The sequence below is a fragment of the Zonotrichia albicollis genome, chromosome 1, assembly GCF_047830755.1.
Source record: "Zonotrichia albicollis isolate bZonAlb1 chromosome 1, bZonAlb1.hap1, whole genome shotgun sequence".
NCBI classification, from domain to species: Eukaryota; Metazoa; Chordata; class Aves; order Passeriformes; family Passerellidae; genus Zonotrichia; species Zonotrichia albicollis.
The window spans coordinates 38,559,569-38,579,002 of record NC_133819.1 but is presented as its reverse complement, the minus strand read 5'-3'; the positions used below and the strand labels follow the sequence as shown (position 1 = coordinate 38,579,002).

At 44.9% G+C, this 19,434-nt stretch overlaps 1 protein-coding gene across 6 annotated transcripts in view; it reads right to left on the bottom strand.

Moving 5' to 3' along the window:
• Window positions 1-15,654, bottom strand: part of LOC102064562 (ubiquitin-conjugating enzyme E2 E1) — a 48,497-nt gene extending 32,843 nt beyond the window's left edge. The window contains exons 1-5 of one of the 6 annotated variants that reach the window (XM_074538464.1): window positions 15,460-15,654; window positions 15,289-15,325; window positions 14,715-14,779; window positions 13,266-13,444; window positions 11,131-11,181 (exon numbers count right to left, since the gene is read on the bottom strand). In XM_074538464.1, the coding sequence (XP_074394565.1) occupies window positions 11,131-11,181; window positions 13,266-13,444; window positions 14,715-14,779; window positions 15,289-15,325; window positions 15,460-15,639 (512 nt within the window). In that variant the 5' untranslated portion in view covers window positions 15,640-15,654. Of the gene's footprint in view, window positions 1-11,130; window positions 11,182-13,265; window positions 13,445-14,714; window positions 14,848-15,288; window positions 15,326-15,459 lie in introns of those variants that run through there. The other 5 variants (XM_074538458.1, XM_014273260.3, XM_005480938.4 and 2 more) reach the window with 5 other exon arrangements.
• Between the last annotated feature and the right edge of the window lie 3,780 nt (window positions 15,655-19,434).

Genomic DNA, 19,434 nt, shown 5'->3' with positions numbered 1-19,434 from the left:
TCATTAAGAGTACACACACTGAATACTAAGTACTTGAAACTGGAATGTCTCAACACATGTAACAGCTATGCATTTTAACTTGTATTTCCCTAACAAATAGTTACAGTCCTCCTAGATATTGAGGTGGAAGGTGAAGTAGGAGCACAAAGACAGCAAAGAAAGAGATTAGCTGTTGGACAGCTTCATTATTTCTCTGCCACTACCCAGAAAGAAAAAAGCCCCCAACATTAATATATCTCAAAATACACTATCCTATTACAAAGTAGTAGTATCACAAAGTAACAGCTGTGATAACCTTGGTGCGCATAAAACCAGAAAATAATCAAATCACATATTCAAGATAATACAACAGCTGCTGAATAAAACAACTCACTTATTTTCCTCTATCAGATAAGGGGGAAAAAATGCAATTTTGCAACATAAGCATAACTTTTTTGGGGAAGAGAGGATAGGGTGACACCTACAAGCCCAAAGACTAAACCTACTTTATTAATAAAGAACATTTAAACACAGATGGAAATTTACATACCACTTTGCCAACACCAACAAAAATTAAGGAAGTGCTTTACTCTGAAAAGTTTACAATCTAAATTCAGCAACACAAATGCATGAAGGAAGGTTAATCCTTCACAAAAGCAAGGAGAAGTGGCTAAGTGACAGGAAACAAGAGCTTGCTTTAAATGGCAAAGCATAAAAAGAAGAGAGGCAAGAAGGGCAGAAGTTGAACATTTTCTGTGGCTAAAAGCCATGTCAATTGGAACAAGGAAATAGAAAAGAGCCTGAAGTTAGTGGAGTGGAATGAGGGACAATGGGGTGGGGGAAGGAGGTCATTTTGTGGGTATTCCACACAGAACATAAAAAACCATTTGGGTCGTTTAACTCAGCCCCTTACTCCTGGCAGTGGTAAGAGCCTACTCCTCAGAATAGGTGATGGTGGATGCTCTCTGTAGTCCATTCCCTTTGTAGTCCCTCAGAATCCACAGCCACTGGACTAGGGGTGCTAAAGGGTACTTGCCTGACTTTTCTCTTTGCATTTGTTCCTAGACCTGTTGCTCATGAATTTGTTCAACCCACCTTTGAACATGCTGATACTATCTGCCTCCACAACCTCCTGCAGAAGAGTTTCCAGAACCTCACTACCTACTGGGTAGAAGGACTTAAAACTGTTCTAAAATGACCTTTAACAGTTTCAGTGAGTATGTGTTTCCAGTATTATGGAATTTACTGAATAACAGCTTTTGCCATACTTCTGTTTCAGTTGCTACAAAAACAAGGTGTGCTCCTTTGGGAGATTCAGTTTCACATGGCCTCCAACAAAATTAATTTGCAACTTCCTATCTTAAATACTAGTCTATTTGTTTGGGATTGACTGAGTCATTTGTTTCTCTCTCCATTTTCTGCCCTCTTCCTCCATTTCTCTGCCTGCCTTTCACTCCCTCTGCTTGTTATCACTTCCTCAGTTTTTTTTCCCCACTCCTCACACCTCACTGATGTGCTTCTGGGAGGACATGGCTAAAGAGTCACAAGTGACTCAAGCAGCAGTTCAAGGAGGTCTGCAAAGACACAGTGGGGCACCTGTTACATATATACTTCAAGGTACAGTATGCTGTTCCCATGGTAAGATCATATAAGTGCATTCACTTCATTACTAATTTATATTTTATCTCCCAATTTGGGGTGCAAACAATCAGGGCAGCAAAACTATTGTTGCAGCTTGTATGCTTTACTGTTTTAAAAATCTCATACTCATATACTCAAAATACTCATACCCAAGAAGAGGGTGGCCCACAGGTAGTCCTCCCCATCCACCAAGAGGAAGATGCCCTGTCTTCTGTCCCTTACAGTGCAAGGTGCAGAAAGTGGAGCTAAATTGCTGGTGACGAAAAAGCATCAGTCTTGTCTCTACTTCCACCTTTGTTGCAACTATTCCAGCAACCAGCACAAAGTCACCCCAGTCACCCTGATGGGCCACCTCTCTCTGCTGTCCCTTATAATCTCCATTAACGCTTTACAACCTTGCTACCTTCAATGATTTTATGTCCTTTTCTGTTCCTCATCTGCAACTCATTCATCTCCCAGTCTTACCAATACCTGCACTCTGATTAACCTCACAAGAGGAGTGAGGGGATGGGAAAATTGGAAAGATGCTATTCAGAAGAAAACATTAAGATTTCACTAGAGATTTCAACCCAGGGATGCAGTGAAAGACAAGCAGCAGGGCAGCTGAAGGCCTGGCACTAGTTACATTCAAAACTCCTAGGTCACTCTTGTCACTACTGTGCATCTTCCTGCCTGATTTCCTAGGTTACAAGGGTGCTGTTGAAATTCAATTTAAAATAAGAAGGAAAGCATCACCACAACTTTAATGCAATGGAGAACTCAGTGAGATTCATGATATTTTGAGACTTAGCATAGCTATTTAAAGCCTTCAGTCTTTTCTCTCTCCCACAGTCACCCAAGTGTAAGGAGGCATAAATACTTTTACCATAACTCAAAGCACTACAAAATACAATGAGAATCTCAAATTAAGAATTACCCCATCAAAAAGAAAGCCAGACAATTCTCACTGATAAATAACTTACAAGGAAGACACTAACTATAAAGGATTGTATGTATCAGCTAATTTGCTTCCTTTAAAAAGACTACTAAGACATATAGAAAACTGTGCAAATACAGTATTACAACTATCTGATTGATCAGAAACTCCTGATAAAATGACCTTGTGTAGTATACTACAGTATTGACCTAATTACTTTAAAACAGGTTATTACAACTGTGATTTTAGTCATCTTTCAAAACCTTCTGCAGCAGCTAAACACTGCTTTAATGAAATAAATTACACTTTCTCCACCATTTATAGGCCACTTCTCAGAGCTGCTACACTTGTTCAGAATATAAAATAACACACTGAAACTTTCTAGAAGTTGTCCACTTGAGAACTGCACATATGTGAAATCCTTAACAGTCATAACCTAAATTAGCACCTTAAAACGTCACTGAAGATATTCAAACTGCATCTAAAACCTTTGAGACAATTACCCAGGCAGTCTTCTTTGTAGAACAATCACTGTCTCAAATAAATCTGACAAAGTTCCTTAGACTGTATAAGAAATAGGTTTTTTTAATCAATTCACCAATTGTGAAAAGACACTTTTGATTTCAGAATTAATTTTACTGTCTGGGGGCCTTTTCACTCCTGTGTGCAACTCCTGTGTGACCCCAGGCATCAAAAGAAAACACAGCAAGACCCCTCTCCTGATTTCTCCCAGCAAAACACTGGGATTAGCACACTGACCAAAATATTGCTCAGATACCCACAGCAGAAAAAGTATTAAATATTAGCAGTCCACCTGCTCCAGAAAGCTCCTCTCCATTTTGCTTTTATAATTCTTAGTACCAGATCAAAATTCTCTGTGTTTCCAGCAAGCCCAGCAGCTCCAGAGAGAGAGATGAGCAATCTTTTTAAACAGTCATTTACACTGATACAAAGTACAAAACATATCTACTAACCTGCTTATCTGATTAGGTCCACACTCCCTTTGACTCTAAAAGTTGAAGCTCCTAAAGGAGTTGAGATGTAAACTCCACACTGATTCACAGAAACACAGAAGCAAAGAAATCTAACAGGACTCTACATCATTAACCATACAGCCTCTTTAATCCAATTACTTTGTATTTTCTCTTAAACAAATGAACTGCCAAAACTTGGCCTGGACCCAGTTCTCAAAACAGATCAATTTCGTCTTACCTGATCCATATTTTCAGATGTGAAACTGGAGGGAGAGAGGAGATTGAAACATCACATCTGCCCTGAGCTACAGTCTGCATGCCCCGCTCTCCTTTTCTCCCCCAGCTTCCTTCCCCCAGAGTCCAGGTTAATAAAGAGCACTGCAAATTGGATATTGAAGTTAAGCACCCAGCTCTACAACATCTCCTTGTAATGTCAATTAGCCCCTTACACACAGAAAATATGTATTAAATGCATGGTTGCAACCATTACACTTTCCCCAAATGCCTTGGAATTTTAATTGCCTGTTGCTGAAATTTGCAAATTGGCAAGAGAAACAAGAAAACCCCTCTGAATTCTTGAGCACACAGTGCTTATTTTGACAGTTGTAGTTTATTTATAGTACTTGACAATACATGTTCTCTCCTTGGTTTTTTAACATAATGAAGTGAGCATTCAGACCTCCACTATTAAGCCTCAGAGGGAAAAATAAGTATAAATTTATTTCATTCAAATAAATGTACAGATTGGCAAGATTTTACTTATAATGACTAAATTGCATCATTAATTTAACTTAGTTTGAAGCACTTTGTTTTGAGGAGAAAGCACAGCCCTTAACTTTGAGCAGGGTGTGTGCCTGCACAGGTGTGCAGTAATCTCTTAGACCCATCCACATGAAATGGTATCCCTTTTTTAGTACATTAAATGCTTCTGAAAAGGTGCTGCATGGAAGGCTGGTCTGTCATGTACAATTACAGAAGAGTGCAGGCAGAGGCTGCAGAAGTTTCACTACACACAAACTCACTGATAACCTTAATCAGATGTACTGGTGCAGGTGAACTCCGTCTCCATCCCAACACAACCCCCTCCAGCAGCGGGACCAAAGGGAACATGTGCCAGACACAATGACACCGGCTCTCAAACCAACCCGTCCTTCAGAAACAACAAGGCCCTGGCAACCTGCTCTTGCTGAAATCTTCAAACACAAAACCATCCTCCTTGATACCCTAGACAAGCCACTTATCCAAGGGTAATTTTGTCTTCATATAAAGAGGCAAGATAGATTCAAGCCCCAAAGTATAAACAGCATACATACATTGTTTCCCATTTAAATCTATGAAGTATCACACACATACAGAGTATGTTTCCTAAAACAAAACCAGACATATAAACTGCTACTATACACATATCCAATATAAAAATCTAGACAAGCAGCACTGGAAATACAACTGAAAAACCAAACAAGACTGTGTAACCAAGAGGAAATACAAGAATTTGTCAGATAAAATATATATGCAGCATCATAAACACAGTTGCACAGTGCCCTCCAAGGGCAGCAAAACTGAAAGTCAAATAATAAAATTAAGTGGTATACAAGGGAGGGTGCACAGAAGGGATTTCAATCCTCTTTGTTCTTAGCCATGATACAATTTCACAGCCACTCTCAAGATTCATCGTTTCCATGTTTGGCATGCAAGAGCACAGAACGCAGTTCATTTGGGAATTACCCAGCCAGGACGTGCAAAGCAAAATCTACCACAGCATCAGCCAGCTCCTGCCACAGTGTCCAAACAGCCTGGCCATCAAAACATTTCTGACAGTTAAAATAAAAACAGAAGTGGCTTCAGAAAAGTTAATTCCTGTAATATTAACTAATCGATCCTCAGCAGAGGAACTGCTCTGTGCAGCCTTTGTCTGAGCACATCGGGCAGGGGACTTTGCCTGCAGGAGCTGCTACCTCCACGTACTTAAATTCAGCCAGTGTAGAAATGTATTATTTTTATGGTTTGCAAGCTAGACCATACACAGCTGCAGAGGATCTCTAAATTAGTTAATACACCATTTCAAAAGGAAGAGTTATTTCTCCAGGGATCATGTGCCAAACAAAGCAGGGAGGGAATGCTGAACTGCTGGTAGTTTATATGACAAAAGATATTTTTCAACTACACACAGCACTAATTATGTAGGTCCTTCCTATCCTACATCTGGAAACTTATCACAGAAAACACTCACATTTTCAACACAACATGAGGTGAAAAAAAGAAAAAAAAAGACTTCTAATACCACTTTTGTAAGCTGATAATTTCACTTTCTTTAAAGGTGATAATATTTTTTTATTTCTACAAGGAAGCAATAGCTGGCATTTGTGTCATTCCTGACCTAATAATTTGACTGGGCACATTAAGGAAAAAAGTCATAATGAAATTAAACTTAGAAAATGTAAAACCGGAAAGTTGATGCTATAGAATATAATACTGCTCAGGAAGGGCTATTTCACACATGAAAATAACAAAACCAACACTGATGTTAGAGTTTAACAGTGACAATTCATCCTTAAATAATATGCTAGATTTAAAAGCAAAAGCACTTAAAGCATTATTGGAGTTGAAAGTATTGAAAAAATACATTTGCAAAAAATTACAAGCACCATAAAAAACAAATGTAAGCAAGACAAATGCCACACCTGCATGGTATGTAGATGAAATATATTAATTATAATATGAAACTGTTGAGTTCAAAACTGCCTTTGAGCCACACATTTTATGCAGACTTCTCTCAAGCCAAGAAATCTTAATTCCACACTGCAAAGTTTTGAAAACTATTAATGTTCCATACGTTGTAACGGAGAGCACTTCTCCCCACCATCTTTACTGAGACACATATTTATTAAGTGCTGACAGTTACCTTTCACAAGGCTCTCAAGGAGATCTGGTCCTTATTCTGTAAATTGACAAAAATTGGGCTGAAGGTGCCAAAAAACACAACTGTATTTTATTATTATTTAAATAATGAATTTGTGATAGCATTTGAAGCAATGGAAAGCCCTGCAGGCAAATGCCTCCTTCAACAAAGGTTTGAAAATTATTTTTGTTTAAATAACAGCTGGTCTCGCCTATATGGACTTAAATGAGCCATGTGGAGACAAACTTGTTTCAGTTTAGCTAAGATAGATGAAAAAACATTAAGTCCAGTTAATATCCATTTTGGTCCATCTACACAGATGGGAAAAATAACATTAAATTACCATGCTTACATACAGTCAATACCAGACACCCAATAAAGCACAAATTCAAAGCTTTATGCTTATAATTGCAACTGATGCACACAGTTCCAGCAGAACAGCTCAGCTGCAAGTTAGCTAGAAACAAAAGAAATTTACATTAATTTCTCCACTTTGCCAGAGACTTCCTGTATGACTTTAGACAAGTCACTTGTTTTTCGTGGGTTGTAACTCCCCACCCCTAAAAATGGGGAAAACCACTTGTTCCATAACCTCACATCAATAAGCAGATCTACCATGAAGAGATGCTTAGATACCGAGGTTGAATAAATTACACAAAAGGAATAAAGAGCACTTAAAGCTTGAATAAACTTCTCTTAAAGCTTTGGACACCTCATCACTGAGACAGAAGGTCTCAGACAAAGCTTCTGCACAGCACTCCTAAGAGTTACCAGCAAACAAAAGTCAGGACTGCTTACATAGCAAGACAGAACTGTATTTTGACATCTGCAGACCCAAAGCAAAGGCATGACACCTCCTCTGTCATTGCACATATGATAGACCAAAAGTAAGAAGTTTCTAGTTACCTTCTTTGAGCTCTAAAACTGGAGTTAAACTCTCTGACATAAAACAAAACAGGAGAAGAGATCACCAGATACAATCTCAAAAGATTTTAAACACTTTAGGTCCAAACAGTCCTTCTCCAATTCATCTTAACCACTAACCACCTTTTGAACTTGAAAGTCATACTTAACTTTCATAACTCAGTATTAATATCGGGAGTCAAATCATCTTGCAGAAATTAAAGACCTCCAGAGCACTGGCCCACTGAAAATAATGAAGAGGACTAAAATCTATTCAGAAGTAGCTGCCAAACATACATTACACTAGGACAGTCATGAGGATGCAGCACTGGTCCCAGCAGGAACCCATGAATTTGCAACATGTATTGAATATATCTTTTTAGAAAATGTTTTCAAGTCCAAAAACCTGCGTTTTAAATGCAGGCCAAACAGAGACTGCTTCCACGCACATATTCTGCGCCTCTGCACAACTAACTGCACTAGCCTGTGAAAATCAAAATCACAGCCTGAGGAAGCAGACACAGGGAGTATGAGAAATGAACTAGCCAATGACACACAAGCCCAGGTAAATTTTGGGGGACACAGCAAGCTATGGAAAAACCAGAAGCAAGGAGAGGCCCAGCAAGTGCTGAGGAGAGAGGAAGTTCTGGAATAAGCTTCCCCTCATATTACCCACATATGCGTAAAAACCACACAGCTGCTCAATCACAGGGTGTTGAGTGTGCTTGGGGTTTGGGTTTCTTGGTTTTTGTTCTTTAAACAGATGATCTGTGGGTTACATAAATGAAAATACAGACATTGAAAGCTACAAAAATAAAAATGAAACATTTATTTTTAATCTATTTTGTTTGAAATGTCAAATGGTTGTCATTATTTGTAATTGCATCTTGCATGTCATGTTTTATAAGAAGAAAAATACCTCATGTAAGATATGGTAAAACAGTTACTAAAAATCATTCACAACCTGAACCTTTATCTTTCAATATGCAGAGCTGCTCTGGGATGTGTTAAATATCTTGAACTCCCATTACTGCAATAAGACTGAAAGAGTAACACTATTTTGCAGTGAGGCCAAAAATTAAAGCACAGCCAACCATGAACTTACATCAAATGCCAGACATAGAACAGGGGAAAATACAAACATGGTAGTGGGGGGTGTAAGAACAGATGTTCAGAAAAAGAAAAATTATTATGGTGCTTCCAACATAACACAGGATACAGTTTCGGACAAACACTTTCAAATGTGAAAATGTTGAGGCTTTGGCAACCCCTAAAACTGACAGTACAACAGGTAGCATATGACATCATACATAATGCCCTAAGATTAAACTTACAGGAAAGAGTGAGATGCCTAAAAGGAGAGGACTGGCCTCTCCTCCAGTGACAAAAAGTCTGTAGAGGCACAAAGGCAACAGAGATATGAGGGGCAGGAGGTCAGAGGAAAGGTTAGAATAAGCAAAGTCATAAAGGCAGGAAATTGAAACTAAGTTCTCAAACTATGTATTTAATACCTCCTTCACAGCATGCCAGTAATGCTCATACGAAAGGAAAAAGTATAAAGCAAAGCAGTGACACTGTTAGCAGGCTTCCCAAGAACAAATTCTGGCAACCTCAAACATCATACAGCAACCAGAGTCTCTCATTTGCTTAATCTCCTCATAGTCATAAATTGACTATTTCCAATTTTTTTTTTCTTTCCACAAGAGGTGAACTTTCCCCACAACTGCACTAGCTAAAACTCATCTCACTGTTGTGGCAATCGGCACCTGCCTGCCCTTTTACAAACCAGCCACTACTGGGACAAACTCCCAGCGCTTGACTGCACAACTGGAGCCTCCTTAGCCATAAGTAGAGCTGCTCTTCTTGGCTCTCAGCACCGTGTTTACACAAGTAGGATGACTTCACCCCAAGATGAGCAATACCAAAACTCCTTTGGTCACACATACACATACAACAAACCCCTCCACTCACGTTTTCCTACCTATCAACATATTAAAAGGCAGTAACAACTACACCAGTTCCATGCATTACTTGCAGGAGTTGCCAGCCTTCACTGTCACTCATCTGAAAGTCAAAAGGAATGCAGAATACTTATAACTCCACTATGGATGAAGATTAATCATTGCTATTTGTACGACACGCTAATTTTTACCATTAGAAATATTTGTAAAGGCTGAAATAACACAAACTTACTATGTGGGCCTTGAAACACGTTATCTTCAATAGTCTATGTAATTAAAAAAGAAAAACCAAAACTATACTGTATTTTGCTAAGCAGTCTTCTAGTTCATCTTTACCTGTGAATGAATCTAATTAAAACAAGGACAAATTAGGGTTCTACTATCATTTACACGAACCTTCAGAAGAAACATGCAATCTAATGTACTCATATACTATCACAGCTTTTGGATAGACTTGCCTGAAGTCCCAGCACCTTGACTATCCAGAAAATTAGTGTTGCTGCCTAGTTTCAAACTAACACCTGCACACTCAGTTTTCTAGAGAGTAAGCAACAGTGTCTGAGATGTGCTTCTGTGTTTCTTTCCCATGAAAATCAGATTAAAGTGGGAGGAGGAGGAAAAAGCATGTGGACTTCATCCTGCCACGGAGCTAGGACGCACACGGGACAGACATCTCCAGCCCAAGAACTGGAAATTTTATAATATTCAGGTAAGTCATTACTGTCCCTAAAAAAGTATTGTCACAAATAAAGATTTCAAAACTTACTGGTTATCATCCCAACAACAGCACAAAAATCTTCTTAGTATCAGATTAGATGTCACACATCACATTCAATCTCTCCTTCAATTAATTATGATCCTAGGGACTGGTACTGAAAGGATGGCTCTGGATCTGTCAGGGTAACTCTTGTGCTAATGCCTCCCCACAGACTAACAGTGGCAAAAAGCTTCAATAAAAAGGTTCATGGACATTTGTGGGTGGAAACTCAATATGAAAAAGACCAATTTAAACAGTTATTTATAAACATAATTTTCTCTGATTTCTGCCATAACCAACATCAAAAGACATCAAACCTCAGCTACAGCAAGAAGGCGGGAACAAGAGTTATGTGTTGGCAACTACAGCAAGCACAGACCAGACTGAAAGCCTCTTTCCTCTTGGATGAGCAAGTATAACTAAAGATGTTACACTACTACTGCCTCCTCTCCAAATGCAAAGAGGTCCAGCAACACCATGCAATGAAACAAATCAACCTGCCAGAGGTTTTAAAAAAACAATGTAAGTTTCTAAAACATACCTAAAAACAAGCTGCTTTATAAAGGGCAACAGAATATCCCTGCTTTCTGTTTCATCAGCTAAGATGTATGTTCCAGTGGGGCACCCACTGAGTGACGAATTTGCACTTCATTTCCACTGTCAGCTGCTGTTCACAACAGAACTCTGAACTAAAAACCTCAGAGCATTCTCTGCTTCCTTGGCAGGACTCTTATTTATATAAGATTAGTGCAGTCAGGCATTAGATTTATAAACCAAACCAAAAACAAACAAGAAGAAAGTTTTCACACTCTTCTTTATAAACCAGTTTCTGAAACGCACACACACAAAACAATATAACATATTGACGTGCAATTGTTAAAAAAACAAAACAACCCCCAAAACAAACAGAAAACTGGTCAAAATACATACAATCTCTGGAGGTATCCCCTCCTGGAAACTATTTAAAGCATTCACAAAAGTACTGTGGATGGAGCCGTTCCTCTGCTCCATCCAGAGCCTCTGAGGGCAGTTACAACACACAGGCACACTTCAGCCCCTCTCCTTCCCCCATCCTCCTCATGTAAGGAATCGACACCAACCTGCAGTTGGGAGGTGGATCTAAGGTGATGTCAGCCAATTCCTTCTGAATCCTGTGGCAATAAAGCAAGAAGGAACAAAGGTAAGTCACTGAGTGGGACAGCAGTTAACACATTCTCCTTGCAGACATACTGTCACTGTGAGCTTGCCACAGCACGTAAGGGAGGTGCTCTCAACTGTGGCCTCCCACCAGTGCAAACCCCCTCAGCAGGACAGGCGCCCTGCCCTGTTAAAGAGACAGGCAGAAAAGTGCACAGGCATCGTGCACTGAACCCAGACAGGTGCACCCCTTTGCACTCCCACAAAGATGCCAATCACACAGTGGAAAAGACTGTCCTCTTTGCTCTGCCAACCAGCCTGTAAGTGAGGGGGAACCTCTGCAAATGTGATGCACCAAGAGGAAACTGCAGCCTGGAAAGGAATTTTGTCTTACGGGATTGAGAGAAACAGTCATTGCCAAATTGGCTCCCTCCTCTCTCCCCAGCTTCTCATCACCATCCTGAGAAAAAAAATCCACAGCCCTGAGGGAGTCAATAACTGCGCCATTCTCAAGGACACTTTAAGGAAGGTGAATGTCTATTTCTGACGCTCCTGCACTTCCTACCACCTTAAATTCTCCCTTCTCTTCACCCTCAAGAGCCACACAACATCCCCACGTCCCCTCCCTAGGACTCCAGACGCTCCCTCTCTCCCCTGTGCTCAGCCAACACCCTGTCCTCTCAGCCCAGACTATTCTGGGCTCACGCTGCTTCTGCCACAAAACGCCCAACCAGCTATCATCCTCTTCCCTGGAGTCCCATTACTGTCACTCAGGCTTCCCTTCCAGATCTCCCCACCCAGCACTCAGCCTGCCTCCCTTCTCCTTTAAACTCAGCCAGCATCTCCTGCCACTTGTCACACACAAGAACCACAGCCTTTCCACAGGAGGCAGTTTAAAATCTTCTCCTTAGAACAGCGAAGGGCACAACACGTAAACAGTGCTTGCCACTATCTATGTCAGTTTGCCATGGAAACCTGCTGAGTGGAGATCGGGAATAACCAAACCACCTAAATTCTATAAAGCCACAGAGAACTCATTTGCTACGACAGGGCATTTGCATAAAACCCCAGTCACTTTAGACACCTACTGATACAACCTCTCTGCTGCTTGGCAGAGCTCTTCAGTGAGATGGTTTATTATTCTTACTGAAGTACTGCAAGTTTGCTTGAAAACCTCCATTTGTCAGCTTAGCTCCCTGGAGCAGGATGGTGCTGAACTCAGGTGACACACAGAAAAAATAAGAAAGGGTAACTTTAAAAAAAATTAGCAGCTCCAAGAGTCTGTCCAAGTGAAGAAAACTGCCACAGCTGTTCTGCAATTCCTGTTCTATGCAGGTGTATCTCTCTACACATTATTCTGGAATAAAAATTACTTTATTCTCAAAAAAAGCTTAAAGTCACTCTGGGCTGTGAGCAAAGATTATTTTAGAGGAGAATGTCCACAAGTGGGCCTGCTGTGGATTATTTATTCCAGTTAGCATCCAACCATACACAGAAAATTCGATATAAGAGATGAGCAGACAAAAATAACAGTAATGTATTTGTTGGTAAAGATCTGGGGCTATATTACACCCCTCGCACTGCAGCGCACTCCTCCAAATCAAGCAAACCCAAAACTTCACAAACATTAATTCATCTCCAAATCAGTTCTGGAAAGAAAAAAAGACACTCTGGACTCTAACCCACAAGAGAGTGAAACATGTTGAAATGCAATGCCTTGCTTGGGACCATATAGCTTCCAGTAGCAGACAAAAAAAAAAGGTCTAAATGTCAATCCTACACCATTCCCACAACAAATGCAAGTCAGGAAAAAGGAAGAGACGGCAGAAATAATTGAGGGTCAGAATAACAGCCCAGAAGAAGAAAAGCCAGGAAAATATTTGGAACAAGCAGGAAGAGGAACCAGAAAGCAGTGAAGTTGGGCAGACACTCACTGCAGCAAGACACTGAAAAAAGTGAGACAATAGCAGCTTCACGCAGAAAGGTTGAGCACAAGGGCTAGGGATGAGGAATGGGAGTAGCAGGGGAACAGCGCAAAATAAAACGAGGAAGAAGGGAAGATGCAACAAACCAGTGAGAAAACTGACTGCATCCTCACCTCTTGGCACTGGTAGATAGCAGTTTAGAGTTTTTACTCATGCTGACTTTGCTTTCCTTCTTCTTAGGTGTGCTTGTCTCTTTCTCTGTCTGTTGGTTGGAGGATGAAGATGAGGAGGAGCTGGTGCTGGCCCTCGAATCGTCATCCGACATAGCGACCCCCCCACCACACACCCCAACCTGGAGAGGAGACACCATGGGGCGTGGGGAACAAACAGTGAACACAAACACACACAGAGAAAGGCTGCTGACAATCTCGATCTGTGTTTGGGTCATGCTCCTTTTAAAGGATCCTCGTGTCTCCCTCTCCTCTCTAGGCCCTACAGCCATAGCAGGAGGAGCAATAGCTTCCCCTGCACTAGTAACACCGAGGAGCAGGGGAAAAGGGACTTTAAAAGCTTCCTCTCAAAAAGCAAGTGCGGAATGAGAGGAGACTGGAACGAGGACAACTGCGAGGATCAGGGAAGCTCAAAGCAATTCTTTCTAATCTCCCCCAAACTGCACACACAAGAGGAGCCATCACCACCACCCACCACTATCGAGCCTAGGGGTGTAGGAGATAAAAATGGCACAGCTCCGGTCCCTTGGGTTCCCGGGAGGCACGTGGGGGAGGCAGGAAGGGACGAGGCCAGGGGGGTGCCCGTCGCCAGTTCTAAAATGGAAGTGGGGCATCACTGGCAACACAGGGAAGACCCCGGCAGATGTGTGACCTGTGGCGGGGAAACCCCTGCCTGCTGGATATCCCCTGTCTGTGGGATCGGGCGTTGGAAGCCGTGAGGGGAGGCGGGCAGGACGGGAGCAAACCAAGGGGAAGGGCTGAGCAGGGAGTGGGGTGCACTGGTGGCACCCACCGAGGCCCACAGCACCGAGGGGCATGTGCCAGAGGAGGGGGAAGGGAGCAGAGGGTCTGTGCCGGGGGGGACGCGGGGGAAAGGAGGACCAGGGCCTACGAGGGGCGAGAGGGGAGGCCGGTGCCAGGGAGGGGGGCAGCGGGGGCCAGGGGGAGGCAGCCCGGGTCCATGCGGGCACCCCGGGGGCACGAGGGAGGAGGGCGAGCACGGCGGGCTGCCGAGGGCAGGTCCGCACCGAGAGAGGCGAGAAGCCGTCGGGAGGGATGGGGGGGCCGGCAGGGCACCCCGGGAGAGTTCGGGGGAAGGGCTCCGGGGACAGCCGCGGGCCCGAGGGGGAGGGGGGGGCGACACACGGCCGCCTCCCTCTGAGGGCCACGGGCCCCCAGGGAGCTCCCCTGCCCCCGCTGGCCGAGAGCCGGAGGGGGCCCGGCCGAGCTGCCCCGGCCGCGGGCCCGCAGGGCCGGGGGACAGCGGTACCTGACAGCCCCGGGCGCGACCCCCCTGCCCCGCCGGCTGCCGCCCCATCGCCGGGCCGCGGCCGGCCCTGCCCCTCGCCCCTGTCCCCGGGGAGGGCGGCGGGGGGTGCCCCGTCCCCCTACCTCTCCCTTTGTGTCTGGCTGCTCCTCCTCGGTGCGGCTGGGCCTGGCCACTCGTGTCTCTCTCGCTGGGAGAGAAGCGGAAGTGCTGCAACAGCAACTATTAAACAGGCAATGGCTTCCCTGGCTGCCTCCCCCACCGCCGAGCGGGGCTGGGGGGCGGCGGGGCCGGGGCGCCACCCGGTGCGGAGCGGGGGGCGGCGGGGGCGGGCGGCGGAGCCCCAGCTCCGGGGATGGAGGGGGATCCCGGCCGCCACGGCCCCCTCTCTTTCCCTTCCCCCCGGAGAGGGAAGAAAGGGGCACACGGAGGGGGACGTGAGTTTTTAATGGAGACCCTCTGAAAAGTAACCTGCAGCGGTGTCGGGGGGCACAGGCATAGGCGCCCTTCCCGGCTCCGCTGCTGCTTCCGTGCGAGAGCCCCGCGGGGACGCGGTGGAAGCAGGTGGCTGGGAGAGGGGCAGCTCCCGGGGCTGCTTTTTTTAAGGCTCAGAGGGGGTGTTAGACTCGGCGCGGGGGCTGCTTGCTTTCCTCCTATTCTCAGAACTGTTTCAACCCCAAAGCTTCCCCCCTGCCTCACCTGCTTTGTCCCTCCGGCGGCAGCAGCAACTTCTCACCTGTCTCAGTTTGAAAGCAATAAGGGGAAAAAAGAAAGGGAAAAAAAAAAAAAAAAAAAGGAGCCTAGCCCAAAGCCCACTCGCCCCCACCAATCCAAGCAAAAGGAATCCCCAGCAGCTTTCCCGTCTCTCACCTGTTTCAGCCCTAAAGCAGCAGCTGTGTCCTCCCTTCCCTCCCCCGGCTCAGCCCTGAACCAGCAGCAGGAGCAGCCGCTTCCCACTCGCCCTCGCCCGGAGTTCAGGATTCCATTGTCCCCCACACTGCATTTGGTGACATCACTGACACACAAAGAAGGGGCACTTCGTGATGTCATCAACGCATGCTGGGAGAGAAAACAAAATTCTGGGCTTGGCAACGGCACCACTAAAACACAGGCGCACACAGATACACACACAGACCTTTCAATTTTCCAAAGGTAAAAGTGTTGGGGATTTTTTTTTCCCCCAGTCCCCTGATGGGGAGCCCGTCTGCGGAAAAAGGCGTGTTGTATTCGCTAGCGTGTTGTAATCGCGAGGCGATTTACTTATTTCTCCGAAACCTCTGCCGTCCATCTCTCGCTCCCTGTCCACCCAAGGCAGAAAAGTGATTTGGCCGGAGCGACCCTCCGCCCCCGGCCCAGGCGCGGGCAGCAGCCCCGGTGGGCAGCCGCGGCTCTTCCTGGAGGTGCCGGACCCACTCGGGAAGGGACAATGGGAACCAGCATTCCCACCGACCTCACCCGGGGCACATTTGGCTCGCTGCCGCCAGTTTCCACAGCCTATCGAGGGATCGCCTATCGAGTTACTTGGTGTCTTCAGTGGCCGAAAATACACTGGACTGTCACCACCACGCAGCACGATAATGGATCGGAGTTTGTATGTCACCCTTTCTCCCACGGGAGGACCTCGAGGTGATCCGCAGGCACACAGCACCGCTGGCTCCACAGGGCGCTGTTACGACACGACACCCGGGGAGTCCCGAGGGGTCAATTACAGAACCGAAGCCGCAGGAGCGGCGGGGGACGGGGGCGGGGGGACATCCCAAGGCTGGGCATCTCCGCTTGGCAGCGGCCGCAGGGGGGGCGGGGGCAGCCAAGGGGGCTCCTCCTGAAGCCCGGGCTCCCCGTCCGACGCTGCCCGCGCTGCCCGCTCGTTCCCGGGCTGCCAACATGGCCCCAGCGGCGGGCGCGGGTCCCTCCCCGTTCCCCCGGCGGGCGGCCGTGCCCAGCCGCTGCCCCCGGGCTCCCGTGGGAGCCGTGGTGTGGAGCTGCCCCCGGGAAGAGCCTGCCCCTTAGCCAGGGCGGGTGCTTGAAGTGGGGATGGAAGCCTTCAGGCGGGGGTCGGATAGTGGGTGCCTGTGGCTTCATTTGGGGTCAGCTGTCAGCCAGGCTGCCTGGGGATGCCGAGCCCTTCCTCCGTGGGACAGCAGCTTCACACTTTGTGACTCAACACAAGGATCTGCTCATGGCACTGGCTTTTCACCTTTTATGTCCTGTGATCTTTGAGCCAGAGGTACCCCTAGAGTGGACATCCTTGCAGGGACAGTCGTTTCCTCTGTCACCCTCTCCTCTGCTTCCTTGGGCTTTTGCATCTGCTGCTTCTCTCTCTTTCTCTTCCTCACCCATTTTCTGCACGCATCTCAGCAGCGCCTCATTTCCCCTGGGCCAGTCCCTAATCTACCTACACTCCCCAAACTTGCTGCCTGGTCTCCTGCTTGAGACGTGGAGGGTGCTAGATATGTACACCCCAGTGACACTGCGAGTGTCACCCTGACAATAGAAGGAATTCCACTGCAGTGTCATGCTTAAATGGTCTTTGTGTGTGGGTTTTGATTTTGGGGAGTTTTCCCCTGCTAACCGTGCCCTTCAGTCTTTATTGCCTGTAGTTGTACTAGGCTTCAGTGAATTTCTTCCAAAACCAGTTTGCTAGCAGAGACAACCTGTCCAGTTTGACCAGTGGGAATGATGCTTTGGAAGCTATGGTCATCCTACCTTCTGTAGGAAGGAACTGTAGAGCTGTGGTATCTCCACCATTGACCATGGCCCTGAAGACATATAATAAATGCAATGAAAACTGGCATTTAGATAAAAGTGGATGATCTGATTACTTCATGCCCCTCATTGGCCAAATGGGGTCAGAGTTCAGCTCCTGAAAACTGCGATGAGCCCCTCTGCCAGCATTTTCCTAACTGACCCAGGGGGCTGTGGATGATGGGGCTGGCAGTATGGTGCTGTGTGTCAGCTGACAAATGCAAAAGATGTGAGGACACAGAGCAAAGTGGTCAGGCTTAGCAAATTTCACTGCTTATATGGAATAGCTATTTAAAAACAGAATATCTTCATTTTTACTGCGAAAAACAAACAAAAAAAAAAAAACAAAAAACCCAAAAAATGCTCCCAACAAACCATACTGAAACAAAAAATAATTTAAAAAAACAAACAAAAAACCCTCCCAAAAACTCCAGCTCTTTCCTGTTGTCCCAGGAAACCTTCAGTGAAGTCAAGTGAGATATTAATAATGAAAGCCCTGCAGTTCTGTAAGAAGGGACAAGTGCAAATATTGCTACAAAATCACACAGGCACTTTTGCTATATTATGTTAATAATCTTGGTAGGGGGTTATCTGTAGATTAACCTTTTCTGTAGCACACAATCCTTGGTAACCCTGTTCAAAGTAATAATATGATAACCAGCAGCAGCAGTTATTTACTTTGAAGCCTACCCAAAAAATGCTTTTGCTGAAAGCACCTACTAATGTCAGCGCTTGAGCAGCTGTTACAGTGGCAACTCCCATTTTATGACTCACCTCCTAGGTCAGGGCTAGGATCAGCAACGGGCCGTTCCCCTGTGTTAGCCATGCCATACCCAGAGAGAGAGGGAGTCAAGAAGCCCACTTCTATGCCCAGAAATGTTTTTGCAGCTTGCCTTTCTTCCATGCTTGGCCTCTCAGCTCTGCACAGACATGGAGAAAAGGGAAGAGAGTGTAGGACATGATTATTTTTCCACCAAATGGAAGAACTACCTCCTTTAATCAACCTCATACCTCCTTGGGAATTCTGACAAAATGCCACTGATCTGCTTCTATTTCTTTCCTGTAAAGTGTGTGCACTTTATTGGGTGAGCTTTCCTTCTTATCAGTGCTTCCTCTTCCTGTTTCCTTAGTTTTGTTTTGGTTGTGTTTTTTTTTTTTTTTATTTTCTTGGCTAAGTTGTGCAAAGAACTTGCAGAGGAAAACTGACCCAGAATATTAATTTTCCCTGTGCCCCAAGCTTTTTTAATCGATGGCACTAGTTCAGTGCAGCAACTGAATAGGATTAGTCACTTTTCCCTCTGGACTGAGTTTGGAGGAGGCTGAAAAGATAGATGACTGGAATCGAGTTGCCTTTAGGGCATTGAGCTTAATTCACAACAGAAGGTAGCTAGTTCAAATCGCTCTGAGTCTTCTGCTGAGGGAAGGTGACTCAGATTAGTCCTTTTGTACCATCTCAGTTCTAAATAAAGTTTCAGCATTATTTTAGCTGGTCTGTTTGTGTCTGAGCCAAGGCACCTTATATTTCCAGCAATTCCAGTGAGTTCTGCATCAGACCTTTTGTGGGGAGCAGAAAGAAATTATCATTTCTTTGGCTCTCCTAATGTCAGCTTGCTGGTAATATCATGCTTGCAAGTGACAGTGGCAAAGTGAGAAACATGCTGACACCTCACACAGTCCTGTGATGACACACTTTGTCCTTTCTGTGTGACCCTGTGATACAAAGTGATGTGGCAAGGAAAAGTTACAATAAGCCCAGGACTTACGATACAACTATTTGAATAAAGCTAGACAGAAACTCTTCCAAAAGAGGAAGGAACTTCATTGAAATGAGACAAAACGTAACAGAGAAAACACAAGTGGCCCAAGTATGTGACATAAGATAGTGAATTTACACATTGGTTTCCTGTTCACAACTATCTTGCCATAACTTAATGATGCATCAACTAATGCTTCAACTTCCCTTGCTGTAATTTTCTCACATAATATAGCTCTTAGCCCTTAGAATGATATATTTTTCAGTTCCTTACAGAAGAATGAAAGGATCCACAAGCAGAAAAAGACTTGTTTCCTATTCTTTTGTTCCAGTACAAAAGAGGACTT